Source organism: Pseudorca crassidens, chromosome 4 (assembly GCF_039906515.1).
Source record: "Pseudorca crassidens isolate mPseCra1 chromosome 4, mPseCra1.hap1, whole genome shotgun sequence".
NCBI classification, from domain to species: domain Eukaryota; kingdom Metazoa; phylum Chordata; class Mammalia; order Artiodactyla; family Delphinidae; genus Pseudorca; species Pseudorca crassidens.
Genome location: NC_090299.1, coordinates 75,605,808 through 75,619,531, shown reverse-complemented (window position 1 = coordinate 75,619,531; position 13,724 = coordinate 75,605,808). Strand labels below are relative to the sequence as shown.

Sequence of the window (13,724 nt, the reverse complement as noted above, 5' to 3'; positions counted from 1 at the left end):
ATAATCGGTGGTTTCCCCACATACTCCTTTCCCAGAACAGAAACCTATCAACCAACAAACCTACAAACCTAATATGGAAAAAGGTTTTCTCAAATAAATATGATTACCCTCTAGGGGTAGTCTGTTAGTTTTAAAACTTGATATATAGTTAACATACCGTAGAAGTTACCCTTTTAAAGTGTACAATTCTATGCTTTCTAGAATATTCACAAAATTGTGCAACCATCACCACTACCTAAATTCAGAACGTTTTCAACACCCTAAAGAGAAATCCCATACCTATTAAAATCCCATCCTATTACCCCCTCCCCAGCCCCTCCCCACCTCTAGGAACTAGTAATCTACTTTCTGTCTCTATGAATCTGCCTATTCTGGAAATTTCAAATACATGGAATCATACAAATAAGTCACGTTTTGTGTCTAGCTTCCTTCACTTGGCATATTTTTAAGAATCATGTATGAGTATGTCTTTCCTTTTATGGTTGAATAATATCCCATTATATGGATTTGTCACATTTTGTTTATCCATGCAACCATTGATGAACATTTGAGTTGCTTCCACTTTTTGGCTATTTTGGAATGATGCTGTGAATATTCATGTACAAGCTTTCGTGTGAACATATGTTTTCAACTGTCTTGGGTACATGCCTAGGAGTGGAGTTGCTGATCATATGATAATTCTATGTTTAACATTTTGAGGACCTGGAAAACTATTTTCCACGTAAGCTTCACCAGTTTACATTCCCACCAGCAATATATGAGGGTTTCAATTTCTCCACATCCTCTCCAAGTAATTTTCTCTTTATTATTATTATTGCCATTCTAGAGGTGTGAAGTAGAATCTCAGGGTTTTAACATGCAGTTCCAAGATGACTAATGATATTTAGCATCTTCTCATGTGCTTCTTGTTCCTTGTATATTTTCTGTGGAGAAATGTCTATTCAAGTCCTTTGCTTATTTTTTAAATTGGGTTATTTGTCTTTTTTGAACAGTATTAAGAATTCTTTGTATATATTCTGAATACTAGTCTCTTATCAGATATATGATCTGCAAATATTTTCTCCCAATTTACGAGTTGTCTTTTCATTCCCTTGAGAGTGTCCTTTGATGCACAAAAGTTTTTACTTTTAATGAAGTCCAATTTATTGTATTTTTGTCACATGTGTTTTGGGTGTCATATCTAAGAAACCACTGCTTAGGTCATAGAGATATATGCCTATGTTTTCTTCTACGAGTTTTATAATTTTAGCTCTCATATTTAGGTCTGTGATCCATTTTGAATTAACTTTTGTGTATGGTGTGAAGTAGGGGTTCAACTTCATTCTTTTGCATGTGGATATCCAGTTATCCTAGCACCATTTGTTTAAAAGACTATTCTTCCTCAATTAAACTGTCTAGGCATCCTTGTCAAAAATCAACTGACATATACCATAAGGGTTTATTTCTGGACTCTCAATTCTATTCCATTGATCTATATGTCTATTCTTATGCCAGTAACACTGTTTTGATTACTGTAGCTTTTTAGTAAGTTTTCAAATCAGAAGCTGTAAGTCTTCCAACTTTGTTATTCTTTTTCAAGATTGTTTTTGCTATTCTAGGTCTCTTGCATTTCTATATGAATTTTAGAATCACCTTGTCAATTTCTACCCAAAAAGGAGAGCTGGACTTTTAATAGGGATTGTACTAAATCTGTCGATCAATTTGGTGAGAAGTGTCATCATAACAAAATTAAGACTTCTAATCCATGAACAGAGAATGTCTTTCTATGTATTTAAATCTTCAATTTCTTTGAACAATGTTTGTAGCTTTCTGTGTACGTACATTGCACTTCTTTTGTTAAGTTTATTCCTCAGTATTTTGTTCTTTTATTTTTAATTATATTAAAATATATATAACATAAAATTTACCATCTTCACCATTTTTCAGTGTATAGTACAGTAGCATTAAATGTATTCACATCGTTGTGCAACCAACCTCCAGAACAATTTTTGTCATGCAAATCTCTATATCCATTAAACAACTCCTCATTCTCCCCACCCCCTAGCCCCTGAAAACCACCATCTTACTTTCTGTGTATGAATTTGACTACAGTTGGTACTGTGTATAAGTGGAGTCATACAGTATTTGGTTTCTTGTGACTGGCTTATTTCATTTAGCATAATGTCCTCAAGGTTCATCCATGTTGTAGCATTTGTCAGAATTTTCTTCCTTTTTAAGGCTAATATTCCATTGCACGTATTGTTTTGTGCTTTTTGACGTTGCTGTAAATGGAACTGTTTCTTAATTTTATTTTCAGATTGTTCATTGCTAGTGGATAGATATACAATTGATTTTTGTATATTGATCTTGGATTCTGTGCCTTCCTGAACTAATTTATTAGCTCTAATCGTTTTCATGTGGATTCCCTGAGGTTTTCTATATATAAGATCATGTCATCTATGAGTAGAGAGTTATCAATACTTCTTCCTTTACAACCTGAATAGCTTTATTTCTTTCTCTTGCCTAACTGCCCTGACTCAAACCTCTAGTATGATGTTGAATAGAAGTGGTGAGAGCTGATGTTCTTGTCTTATTCCTGATCTTAGGGTGAAAGGTTTTAGTCTTTCACCACTAATTATGATGATAGCTGTGGGCTCTTTGTAGATGCCCTTTATCAAGCTGAGGAAGTTCACTTCTCTACCTAGTTTGTGGAGTATGATACGTGTTAAATTTTGTTAAGTGCTTTTTCTGAGTCTATTCAGGTAATCATGTAGTTTTGGGGTTTTTTATTCTATTAATTTGGTGTATTACATTGATTTTAGTATGTTGAACTCAACATATTCTTGTATTCCTAGAATAAATCCAACTTGGTCATGGTGCATAATTATTTTTATATATTGTTTGATATGCTTTGGTAGTATTTTGGTGTGGATTGCTGCATGTATATTTGGATTTGGTTTGGTAGTATTTTGGTATGAACTGTTACACATATATTCATAAGAGATATTGTCTGTCATTTTCTTCTCTTGTCATTACAAACGTTTTTTGGTTTGGTATCAGGGTAACATGGACCTCATGGAATGAGTTGGGAAGTGACCTACCTTTTGGAAGAATCTGCAGGATTGGTCTAGGGCTTCTCTAAGCATATCATTGAATTCATCAATGAAGGCATCTGTTCCTGAGCTGTTAATAGGAAGTTTTAAAAAAGTATTGATTAAATCTCTTTATTTGTTATGGGTCTGGTGAGATTTTCTATTATTCAGTCAGTTTCAGTGGTTTGTCTTTCTAGGAATTTGTCCATTTCGTTTATGTTATCTAATCTGTTGGCCTTACAATTGCTCATAGTAATCCCTTATAATACTTTTTTCTCTATATAAGATCAATTTGCAACCCTTCTTTTGCAAATGATTCCTTAGAAAGGTCCCTTCTTTCTTTCATGATTTTAGTAATTTGAGCCTTCTGTCTTGTTGTCTTGATAAGTCTAGCCAAAGGTTTGTTTTGTTGATCTTTTCAAAGAGCCAACTTTCAGTTTTGTTGATTTTCTCTGTCTTTCTGGTTTCTATTAATTTCCACACTAATCTTTATAATTTCCTTCTTTCTGCTTGTTTGAATTAGTTTGCTTTTCCATTTGTAATCTCTTAAGATGGAAGATTAGGTTACAATTTGCAATCTTTTTTATTTTTTATGTAGGTATCTTCAGCTAAAATTTCCCACTAATCACTACCTTAGCTGTATCTCATAAGTTTTGGTATATTGTTTTCATTTTATTAATATCAAAGTGAGTTATTCTTTGACCCATTGTTTGTTTAGGAGTGTATTTAATTACACATATTTAAATTTTTTCTTCTGTTATTGGTTCCTAATTTCATCATTGTGGTCAGAGAACAGATTTTGTATGAATTCAATTCTTATAAATTTATTGACATTTGTTTTATGACCTAATACATGATCTATCCTAGAGAATATTCCATGTGCACTTGAGAAGAATGTGTGTTCTGCTATTGTTGGGTATAGTGTCCTATAAATGTCAATTAGATATTTTTGGTTTATAGTATCGTTCAAGCCTTCTATTTCCTTGTTGATCTTCTGCTTGTTATTCTTTCTATTATTGAAAGTACAGTATTGAAAAACTGAACTTGTTGAATTATCTATTTCTCTTTTCAATTCTACCAGGTTTTGCTTCATCTATTTTGGGTTCTTGTTGTTAGGTATATATACGTTTATAATTGTCATAGTCCTCTAATGGATTGACCATTTCATTACTATAAAATGTCCTTCTTTGTCTTAAAGTCTAATCGTCCAATATGAGTATATCCACTCACTTCAGTTAGTTTTCATAGTATATCTTTTTTCGTCCTTTTCCTTTCAGCTTATATATTTCTTTGAATCTAAAGTATGTGTCTTATAGACAGCATACTACTGAGCATATTCTTTTAAACCATTCTGTCAATCCCTGCCTTTTGATTGGACAGTTCATTTGCATTTAATGCAATTACTCATAACATGGAATTTATGCTTGCCATTTTGCTTTTGTTTTTCACATGTTACATCTTTTTATTCCTCTGTTCCTCCATTCCACCCTTCTTCCATGTTAGATATTTTCTAGTGTACCCTTTAAATTCCTTGTTATTTCTTTTACTATATTTTAAAAATTATTTTCTTAGTTGTTACCCTGTATATCTTAACTTATAACAATCTAATTCAGATTAATATCACTCCATTCCCTCCCCCCTTTGGGCTGTTTTTTAATACATTGTATGTTCATCAACACAGATTTATAATTATTGCTTTATGCAGTTGTCTTTTTTTTTTTTTTGCCCATGCCACGCGGCATGTGGGATATTCATTCCCTGATCAGGGATTGAACCTGCGCCCCCTGTATTGGGAGCATGGAGTCTTAACCACTGGACTGCCAGGGAAGTCCTATGCAGCTGTCCTTTAAATTATGTAGGAGAATAAAAGGGTTACAAACAGAAAAATACATGTATACTATCTTTTATGTTTACCTATGTAGTTAACTCAATTTTATTTCTTTATTTCATGTGGATTCAAGTTATTGTCTAGTGTCCTTTCATTTTAGCCTGAAGGACTCCCTTTAGTATTTACTGTAAAGCAGGTCTGCTGTGATGAATTTTCTCAGTTTTTGTTTAACTGGAAATGTCTTAATTTCTTTTATTTTTGAAGGATAATTTTGTTAGCTAGAGTATTCTTGGCTGACAGTATTTTTCTTTCAGTGCTTTAAATATGTCATGCCACTGCCTTCTGGCCTCTATGGTTTCTGATGAGAGGTCACCTGTTAATCTTATTGCAGATCCTTTGCATATGATGAGTCACTTCTCTTGCTGCTTTCAAGATTCTCTCTTTGTCTTTGATGGTGGACAGTTTGATTATGATGCGTCAGGTTGTAGATCTTTTTGAGTATATCACACTTGGAGTTTGTTGAGTTACCTGGATGTGAAGGTTGTTTTTCATCTAAGCTGGGAAGCTTTTGGCGATTGTTTCTTTAAATATTCCTTCTGCCCCTTTATCTCTCTACTCTCTTTATGAAATTCCCATTATCAATATGTTAATACCCTTGATGCTGTCTTACAGGGCTTTGAGGCTTTGTTTATTTTATTTTATTCTTTTTTCTTTCTGTTCCTCAGACTTGATCATCTTCACTGACCTATCTTTAAGTTTGCTGATTCTTTCTTCTGACTGCTCAAATCTACTGTTGAGCCCTCTAGTGAATCAGCTAAAATATATGTCACAAAGTCCAGGCTCATGTAGTACATTTATTGGACAACCCTGTGTGTCTTCATTAAGCACTTGCATTTTCCCCCTCATACAATTCTGAACAAGCTTGGTTATCTGTTTCCAGAGCACAAAAGATCAGAAAAGAGGCTACTTACAGACTATTCTCCCAATAAAAAGAGAAATGACAGGAAAGCTATGAAAAGTGAATATCATAATCTAAAGAGGTCAGACCACTTAGGCTAAGCAATGTGCTTCATACTTAAACACTTTCTGAGAGGTTTACCAAATTAAATCATTATGTGATAGTTGATATTCATAATAAATATCTCAAGCCAATGGAAAAAGGTTACATGTATGTTCAGTATCAAAAGAATCTCCTTAGGAAAGCAGGGAAACAAACTTCTAAAAATACAGGAAGTTTTAGCACTCAAGGGGGTTTCACTTATATGAAATGTCAATCTCAGATGTCTCAAAAATTGGTAACAGATAATTAAAGTATTCTTCTAGTTTACAGATACAGATCTTTACCAGATTTACATGCATATTTTAACTAACTTAACAGATTTTATTTAATAAACTGACAAATAAGCAAATTTTGTGGAGGAATTGGGCCACTTTTGCTGGATTCTATGATGGAAAAAGACTCAAGTTGTCCAGTTCAACCTATGCCTGAATACAGGAATCTTTTCTAAAATCCATGTACAGTCATCATTCCAGTTTGTGCTTGAACATTTTCAGGGATTTGGGTGGAGTTGGCAGTTGACCTTTCCAAATAAACGCCTCCATTACTGCATAGCTACCAGAAAGATTTTTCTACACTTAGCTGACATCAGCTGCTCTGTAAATTCCTTGTTCTACTTCTAGTTCTAAGTAATTTTACTTTGACTTCCCTTTCCTCTTTCAGATGCTGACCCTTGAAACATAGCTATCACTGCTACTTAGGTGTCTTCTCTAAGCTAAACATATTATTTCTCTTAACTATTGTTCATATAACAGCTTCCAGAAGAATCAACATCTCATTCGTCACCTCTGAATAGCCTCAAATTTATTATCAGTTTCTTCAGGTATAACATCCATAAGTGGACACATATATGTAATGTGTTCTGATTAAAGTAGTGTACAGTAGTACTATCACACTCCACACTTGGTGGAACGTGTCCAGTGTACATATTCCACTAATGCAACCTAACATTTTTTCCAATAACCTTATCACAATCTTAACTCCCATGTGGAAAGTAACACCTAAGCTCTTTTTTTCTTTGGCCATGCTGCATGGCTTATGGCATTTTAGTTCCCCCAGCAGGGATTGAACCCAGGCCCTCAGCAGTGAGAGCATGAAGTCCTAACCAGTGGACCACCAGGGAATTTCCTAATCTGTCTTTTAAAGACAAGGAGAATTTCAGAATTTAAAGCAGAAGGAAGAACATTTGCAGTCACAGAGGCGTAAGAGAACATGAATTGAAAAAACCTGTAATGTTTCATTTGCATATTTTTAAATTGGCTGACAGCGGTAAGTTTAGTGTGAATTTTAGCTTCACTACAATTTGAGTCAAATGTAATTATTGATGATGATCTTCTGATTACCCACAATTGCTGCAAATATTTGATTTTTCACCCTGATGCTTTGAAACACAAGTGGACTTCTATTTTATGAAATTGCAGACACTAAAATTAGAACAACAATATTGTGACATTCACCAAATTAGATGAGAATTTATGGAGATTCTCAAGGTACTTTACCTATTTATTAGATACCCTTTCTTGAATCTGTTGGGCTGTGCCAGCTTCTGGATCCTTTTGGAAGGTTGGCCAAGCAGTGCAGGAGAAGGGATCTCCCAGATTACAGACTCTCTACCGCAGCTGTAATAATACTGAACCCTGCAAGTTGTAAAAGAGAAAAGAAGTGAACGAAACAGACATGAATTCAAATTACCATAGTAATTTCCAACACTGACCCCCATCCCCCAGCTCTAGGGGAGTGGGTATGACAGTTTATCCCTTCGCTGCTGAGCTATTTTCTACATAGGGAGAAATTAGAAACAGTTATAAGCCATCAAGTTTTCAGCTGTCTTCTAATATCCTATTCTAAAACAGACAATTTTCTGTAATAAATGAAGTTCATTTTCTAAATAGACCAAAAATTACCCTGATGAAGAGAAAATTTGCTGCTTTTTAAATAAAATATTTTCTTTAGCATCTATATAGACAATTTAAATATTTTTACTAAATTTTTAGTTAATAGGATAAATTACATGATGCTTTTCTTTATGTTAAAGACCTCTGAGCTTAGGAATAAATGCTACTTGATCATGGTTTGTAGATTATTTAATCATTATCAGGCTCTGTTTATTAAGATTTTATTTAAGATAATAATATTGTTCTTCTTATCACTCCTGCCCTTCAATCTTTCCTTTATCAAAATATTATCATTAGTGGAAAAAGAAGTGATATTGACTACTTTAACCTGGCGTTAATTTAGATCGTAGTCCCACTCCTGCTTCTATTATTTTCCAAAGGACCTCTGCTCCTTTAGGACATTCATAGATATGGCTCTGCGTTCATCTGCCCAGGCTTCTGTCTGCTGGTTGCTAATATAAGCCTTGGTCTGGGTTTAAGCCTGTATTTCCCTTGCTTTTGACCACTCAGACTTGAGACCCATCTATACCATCACACATCTGCTTTTAAGGGGCTTGAGACTATGCAGCCCTGGCTCTACTGCCTGACAGAGCTGACTCAGCCACTGCCACCCACATACACAGCCAAGCTCTGACAGGCAGAGAACCTCCAGCACTTACCTGGGATTTGCCTTTTGCAGGAACTGGGAGTTCAGTTTGGGAATTGGAGACAGAGAAGGAAGAGGTGATTTTGAACAGGGGGGCATTTGGAAGAGATCAGACCCAAGAAAGGAGGGCACAGTGGGTGGAAGGAAGGAGTGAGCAGCACAAAAGAAAGATGCTCTTGGAGAGTAGGGCAAAGGGTAGAAGTCCAAGAAGCAAATAAAACAAACAAACAAAAAAAAGAAGAAGAAGAAAGATGGGAGGACACCAGAGACATAACTCAATTATTCAACATTCTCTGAGGTGGGAGTGGCTAACACCAAACCATAATACTTATGCCTTACTCTGCCAACAACCAGAAGTACACGAGCATTCTAGAAGATGGAGAAAATAATACATCTTATGGTGGTTATGAAGATTAAATAAGAGAATATAAGTCATTTAATTAAGTTACAAAGCACTATTCAAATAAAATTTTATTAACTAACTTGTATATTAATTCTAAGTTTCATGTGTACATATCTTTTCTGCTTATAGATACTGTATATTAATAGAATGTATAGCTGCTGCCTTTAGGTGCTTCTCCTGTCTTGTAGTCATTTACACACCCAAGTCTCACCATTCCATCAATGTAGCAGGTACTCAAATATTATTTTAATATAGAGTACTCTGCATTTTTCTCATTGTAAAAGAGATAAATATTCATTATAGAAACTTTGTAAGAGCACGAAAAGTTTAAGAGAGAAAAACAAAAAGCATATATTATCCTGCCATTCAGAGACAACAATACTTTGGAAAAATATTTCCTGACTCATACACTCAATACTTATTGAGCACCAGGCACTGTTAGGCACTAAGGAGAGAGCAGAAAGTAAGACAGACACAAAATCACTACTTTCTTGGAGCTTCTTCTCTATGTTGGGAGGAGAATAGCAAAAATTCGGTAGATAGTTGTGATAAGTGCTATGAAGGGCATTGGCTATGCAACAGAGATAGAGGCTTTCCGAGTAGGTTTGTGAGGAGGTGGAATGTTATGTGGAGAAGAGCAGTCAGGAAAGTCCCTCCGAAAAGCTGAGACCTATGCTGAGACTTAAGGACCAGAAAGTCTTAGTCATTGTAAGCATTGCAGGCAGAGGGAGAAATATGAATAAGGTCTTGAGATGGTAAAGATCATGACATGTTTGATGAATAAACATTATTAAAAATAAAAAGAGGATCATATCATAATACAGTTTTCTATTTAATTTTTTTCACTTAATATTATAGCATAAGCATTTCCCACATATAAAAAAAGCAGCAAACATATAAAAGCAGCAAATTATTACCAATAATGAGAAAAATCAATCCCTAGAAACAGACCCACAAATGACATAGTATAGAATTAGTAGGCAAGGAGATTAAAAAATTGAGCAAGTAGAGATAAGATATAAAAAATACCCAAACTGAACTTCTAGTGATAAAAACTATGACACATGAAATAAAAATTACCCTGGATAGGATTAATAGTATATTATATACTACAGAGAAAATGGCTAGTGAAAACACAGAGAGAAATAAAACAGAAAGAGAGGGAAAGAGAACAGATTCAATGAGCTGTAGGACAAATCCAAGCAGCCTAATGTGTAATTGGAGCCCACAGAGAAGAAGTAATAAATACCAATTCTATACATTTTCCGATTGATTCTATGAGGACAGCATTGCCATAAACAAAGACATTACAAAAAACAAAGATATTACAAGAAAACTACAGACCAATATCCCTCATGAACACTGATGCAAAAATTCTAAAATTTTATTGGAACACAGGCATTCTCGGTTTACATATGTCTGTAGCTGCTTTCCCAGAGTTGGGTAGTTGCTGCAGATATTTAATGGCCAACTTTATAACTGGCCCCTTCCAGAAGAAGTTTGCTGACTTTTGACTAAAGTTGTATATTGAAAGAGGAGAGAAATGGCTACCTCAATTATCATGGAAACCAAATTTCAGATAAATAATAGCATCTTCACTTTTTTCTTTACTTTAAACTCCCTCACTGCCTGTACCCATCTTCCCTACACCTCACCATCTTTCCTCAAAGAGCCAACCAGCAGAAAGTCCAGTCATTCAACAAACATGCACCAAAAACAAATTTGCAATGGGCGTCAAAAGTCTTAACATTATTACCTTTAGATGCCCTAATTAACTTATGGTAACCACGCCCATGGGTGGTATACAAAATTCACAGTTTCATGCACAAATAAGTTCACCCACAACAGTGTTATATATGGTACGTATCCTTGCATACTACCTTATTTTATTAAAAAATCAAAATTGTGATAAGCCAAGACACTATAAAATATAATACAAGTCTGCAACAGCTAACTATTAGATGTTGCTCTGGAAAAGTTTTACTGTAGCATCAGATTGGAAACAGATATAGAATCCCTAATCCCCAATAAATTTTGTGTTCCTGATAACACACAAATACTAACCTGTTAGGTACATATTCGTGGGAGACTTCCTTAGGCTGGGCAAGGTTCTCAAGTCTTTTGGTCAGTTGAGCCTTCAAAGCATTCCGGGAAACAGGGCGAATAGGATCTTGATTTCCCCAAAACAGTTTTCTGTTAAAAAGCAGAAAAATATAATGGTAAGAAATTCACTGCTAATTGGCATCTTAGAAATGGCTCTTGATGTCTTCTCTACTAATTTTACTTCACTTCAAGAACTATCTCTATTACAAAATTTTACAGTTTCCAGACATCAGAAGCTGAATAAACTACTTATGGAAGTTAAAACAAGAACAAGACTGTTTTATCTACTGTCTTAAAAGATGCTGACCAAAAATGAACCTATTAGAGATAGTTCTATTTCTGCCAACATGTAATTAACACTGTAATTTATAGTCAGGTCAGCAAAAAATGGGCATGCCACTTATCTACACTGTGCTCCCAGTTTGGGTAAAGCACTGTACCAGGTGGTCAGACCTAATCAACTCCCAAAGGCCCCACCTCCAAATACCATCACACTGGGGGTTGGGATTTCAACATATAAATTTTAAGGGGACATAAACATTCAGTCTATATCATCTGATAAAATACTGGTATTCAAAATATACAAAGAACTCTTAAAATTCAACAATAAGAAAACAACCCGATCAGTGGGCAAAAGATCTGAATAGACACTTTACAAAAGACAATATACAGATGGCAAATAAGCATATGTAATACGCTCATCATCATGTCATTATGGAATTGCAAATTAAAATAATAAGATAGCACTACACACCTATTAGAAGGGCTAAAATATAAACCACTGATGACAGTGTGGAGCAACAGGAACTTTCATTCATTGCTGGTGGGAATGGTGCAGACACACTCTGGAAGACAGTTTCGTAGTTTCTGACAAAGCTAAGATCATATTCTTACCATATGATCCAGTAATTGCACTCCTAGGTATTTACCCAAATGAGGTGAAAACTTGTATCTACACAAAACCTGCATATGAATATTTATAGCAACTTTATTCAAAACTGCCAAAAATCAGAACCAACCAACATGTCCTTCAGCAGGTGAACAGATAAACTATGGTACATCCAGACTACAGAATATTACTCAATGCTAAAAAGAAATTGCTACTGAAATGAAAGCCATGGAGGAACCCTAAATGCATATTTCTAAGTGAAAGAAGCCTGTCTGAAAAATTAACACATTGTACAATTCCAACATTATATGGCATTCTGGAAAATGTAAAACTATAGATATAGTTAAAAGATCAGTGGTCACCAGGGGTCTGAAGAAGACGGAGAGAGGGAAGGGATCTATAAGTGGAGCACAAGTAATTTTTAGGGCACTGAAACTATTCTGTATAATAACGTAGTAATGAATATATGACATTATGCATTTGTCAAGACCCATAGAACTGTACAACACAAAAAGTGAACCCTAATGTAAACCACAGACTTTTGGGAATAATAATGTGTCAATATTCATTCATTAATTGTAACAAGTGTATCACATTAATGCAAGATAATAATGTTAATAACAGGGGAAACTAGTGGGTGGTAATATAGACACTTTCTCTGTACTTCTCTGTACTTCTGTTGAGTTTTTCTGTAAATCTAAAACTGCTTTAAAAAATAAAATCTATTAATTTAAAAAATAAAAAAGCAATAGGAGATCAGAAAAAAGAAAAAAAAAAATCAGGCTTCACTCGGGAGCCAAAAAAGAAAAGGGGGAGTCCTGTGACCAAAAGTGGAAAGACAGTGGGTCCAGCCTGCTGGAAATCTAGAACACAGATATGCTCTAGGCAGGGGCTTAGAGACAGCAGGACCAGCTGTTAGAAGCAACAAAGTTGAACTTGGAGGATAGACACAAGTGTTTCACGTGAGTGTGGAACAGCGGTTGGAATCATCTGGGGAGCTTTTCTCTCTGTGTTTTCACTAGCCATCAGCATATTGGAATCATCTGGGGAGCTTTTAACACTCCTGAAGCCTATCCTGCACCCTAGGCCAAATGAGTCAGGATTTCTGGGAACAGGACTCAAGCATCAGTCAGTTTTAAAATTTTCCAGGTGATTCCAGTGTGCAGTCAAATTTGAGAATCAATGACCTAGGGTTTGCCTTCTATGTGTTGACTCAACTGAGGTGAAAATATTGATTCAGTGGATCCAGTTAGTGGACAGGTAAGAATAATACTTACCTACTTAATGTAAGGAATACATCATCACACACAAGACTACATAATATTGCCTTACCTATCTGGGGCTCCCCATTGTTTCTTAGGCCTAGAAAGATCTTGAATTCTCTTCCTAGAAAAAGAACTAACAAATACCAGCTGATTAATTCAAAGAGAATGTTTAACAAATATGATTACATTAGATGACTCCTACTCAAACAAATCTCATTAGAGGAAGAAAGAAAAACCAATGTCTTATTTAATGTGATTTTTTTTAATTTTCTTTTTTTTTATGTAGCAGGTTCTTATTAGTTATCCATTTTATACATATTAGTGTATATATGTATCAATCCCAATATCAATGCCACTTTCCCCCCTTGGTGTCCATAAGTTTGTTCTCTGCATCTGTGTCTCAATTTCTGCCCTGCAAGTCAGTTCATCTGTACCATTTTTCTAGGTTCCACATATATGCGTTAATATACGACATTTGTTTTTCTCTTTCGGACTTACTTCATTCTGTATGACACTCTCTAGATTCATCCACGTCTCTAAAAATGACCCAATTTTGTTCCTTTTTAT

At 34.9% G+C, this 13,724-nt stretch overlaps 1 protein-coding gene across 2 annotated transcripts in view; it reads right to left on the bottom strand.

Moving 5' to 3' along the window:
* SPMAP2L (sperm microtubule associated protein 2 like) overlaps positions 1 to 13,724 on the bottom strand; it is a 60,534-nt gene that overhangs the window by 19,652 nt on the left and 27,158 nt on the right. For both annotated transcript variants that reach the window (XM_067736127.1, XM_067736128.1), the window contains exons 3-5: positions 13,225 to 13,290; positions 10,965 to 11,093; positions 7,456 to 7,593 (exon numbers count right to left, since the gene is read on the bottom strand). In XM_067736127.1, the coding sequence (XP_067592228.1) occupies positions 7,456 to 7,593; positions 10,965 to 11,093; positions 13,225 to 13,290 (333 nt within the window). The remainder of the gene's footprint in view (positions 1 to 7,455; positions 7,594 to 10,964; positions 11,094 to 13,224; positions 13,291 to 13,724) is intronic.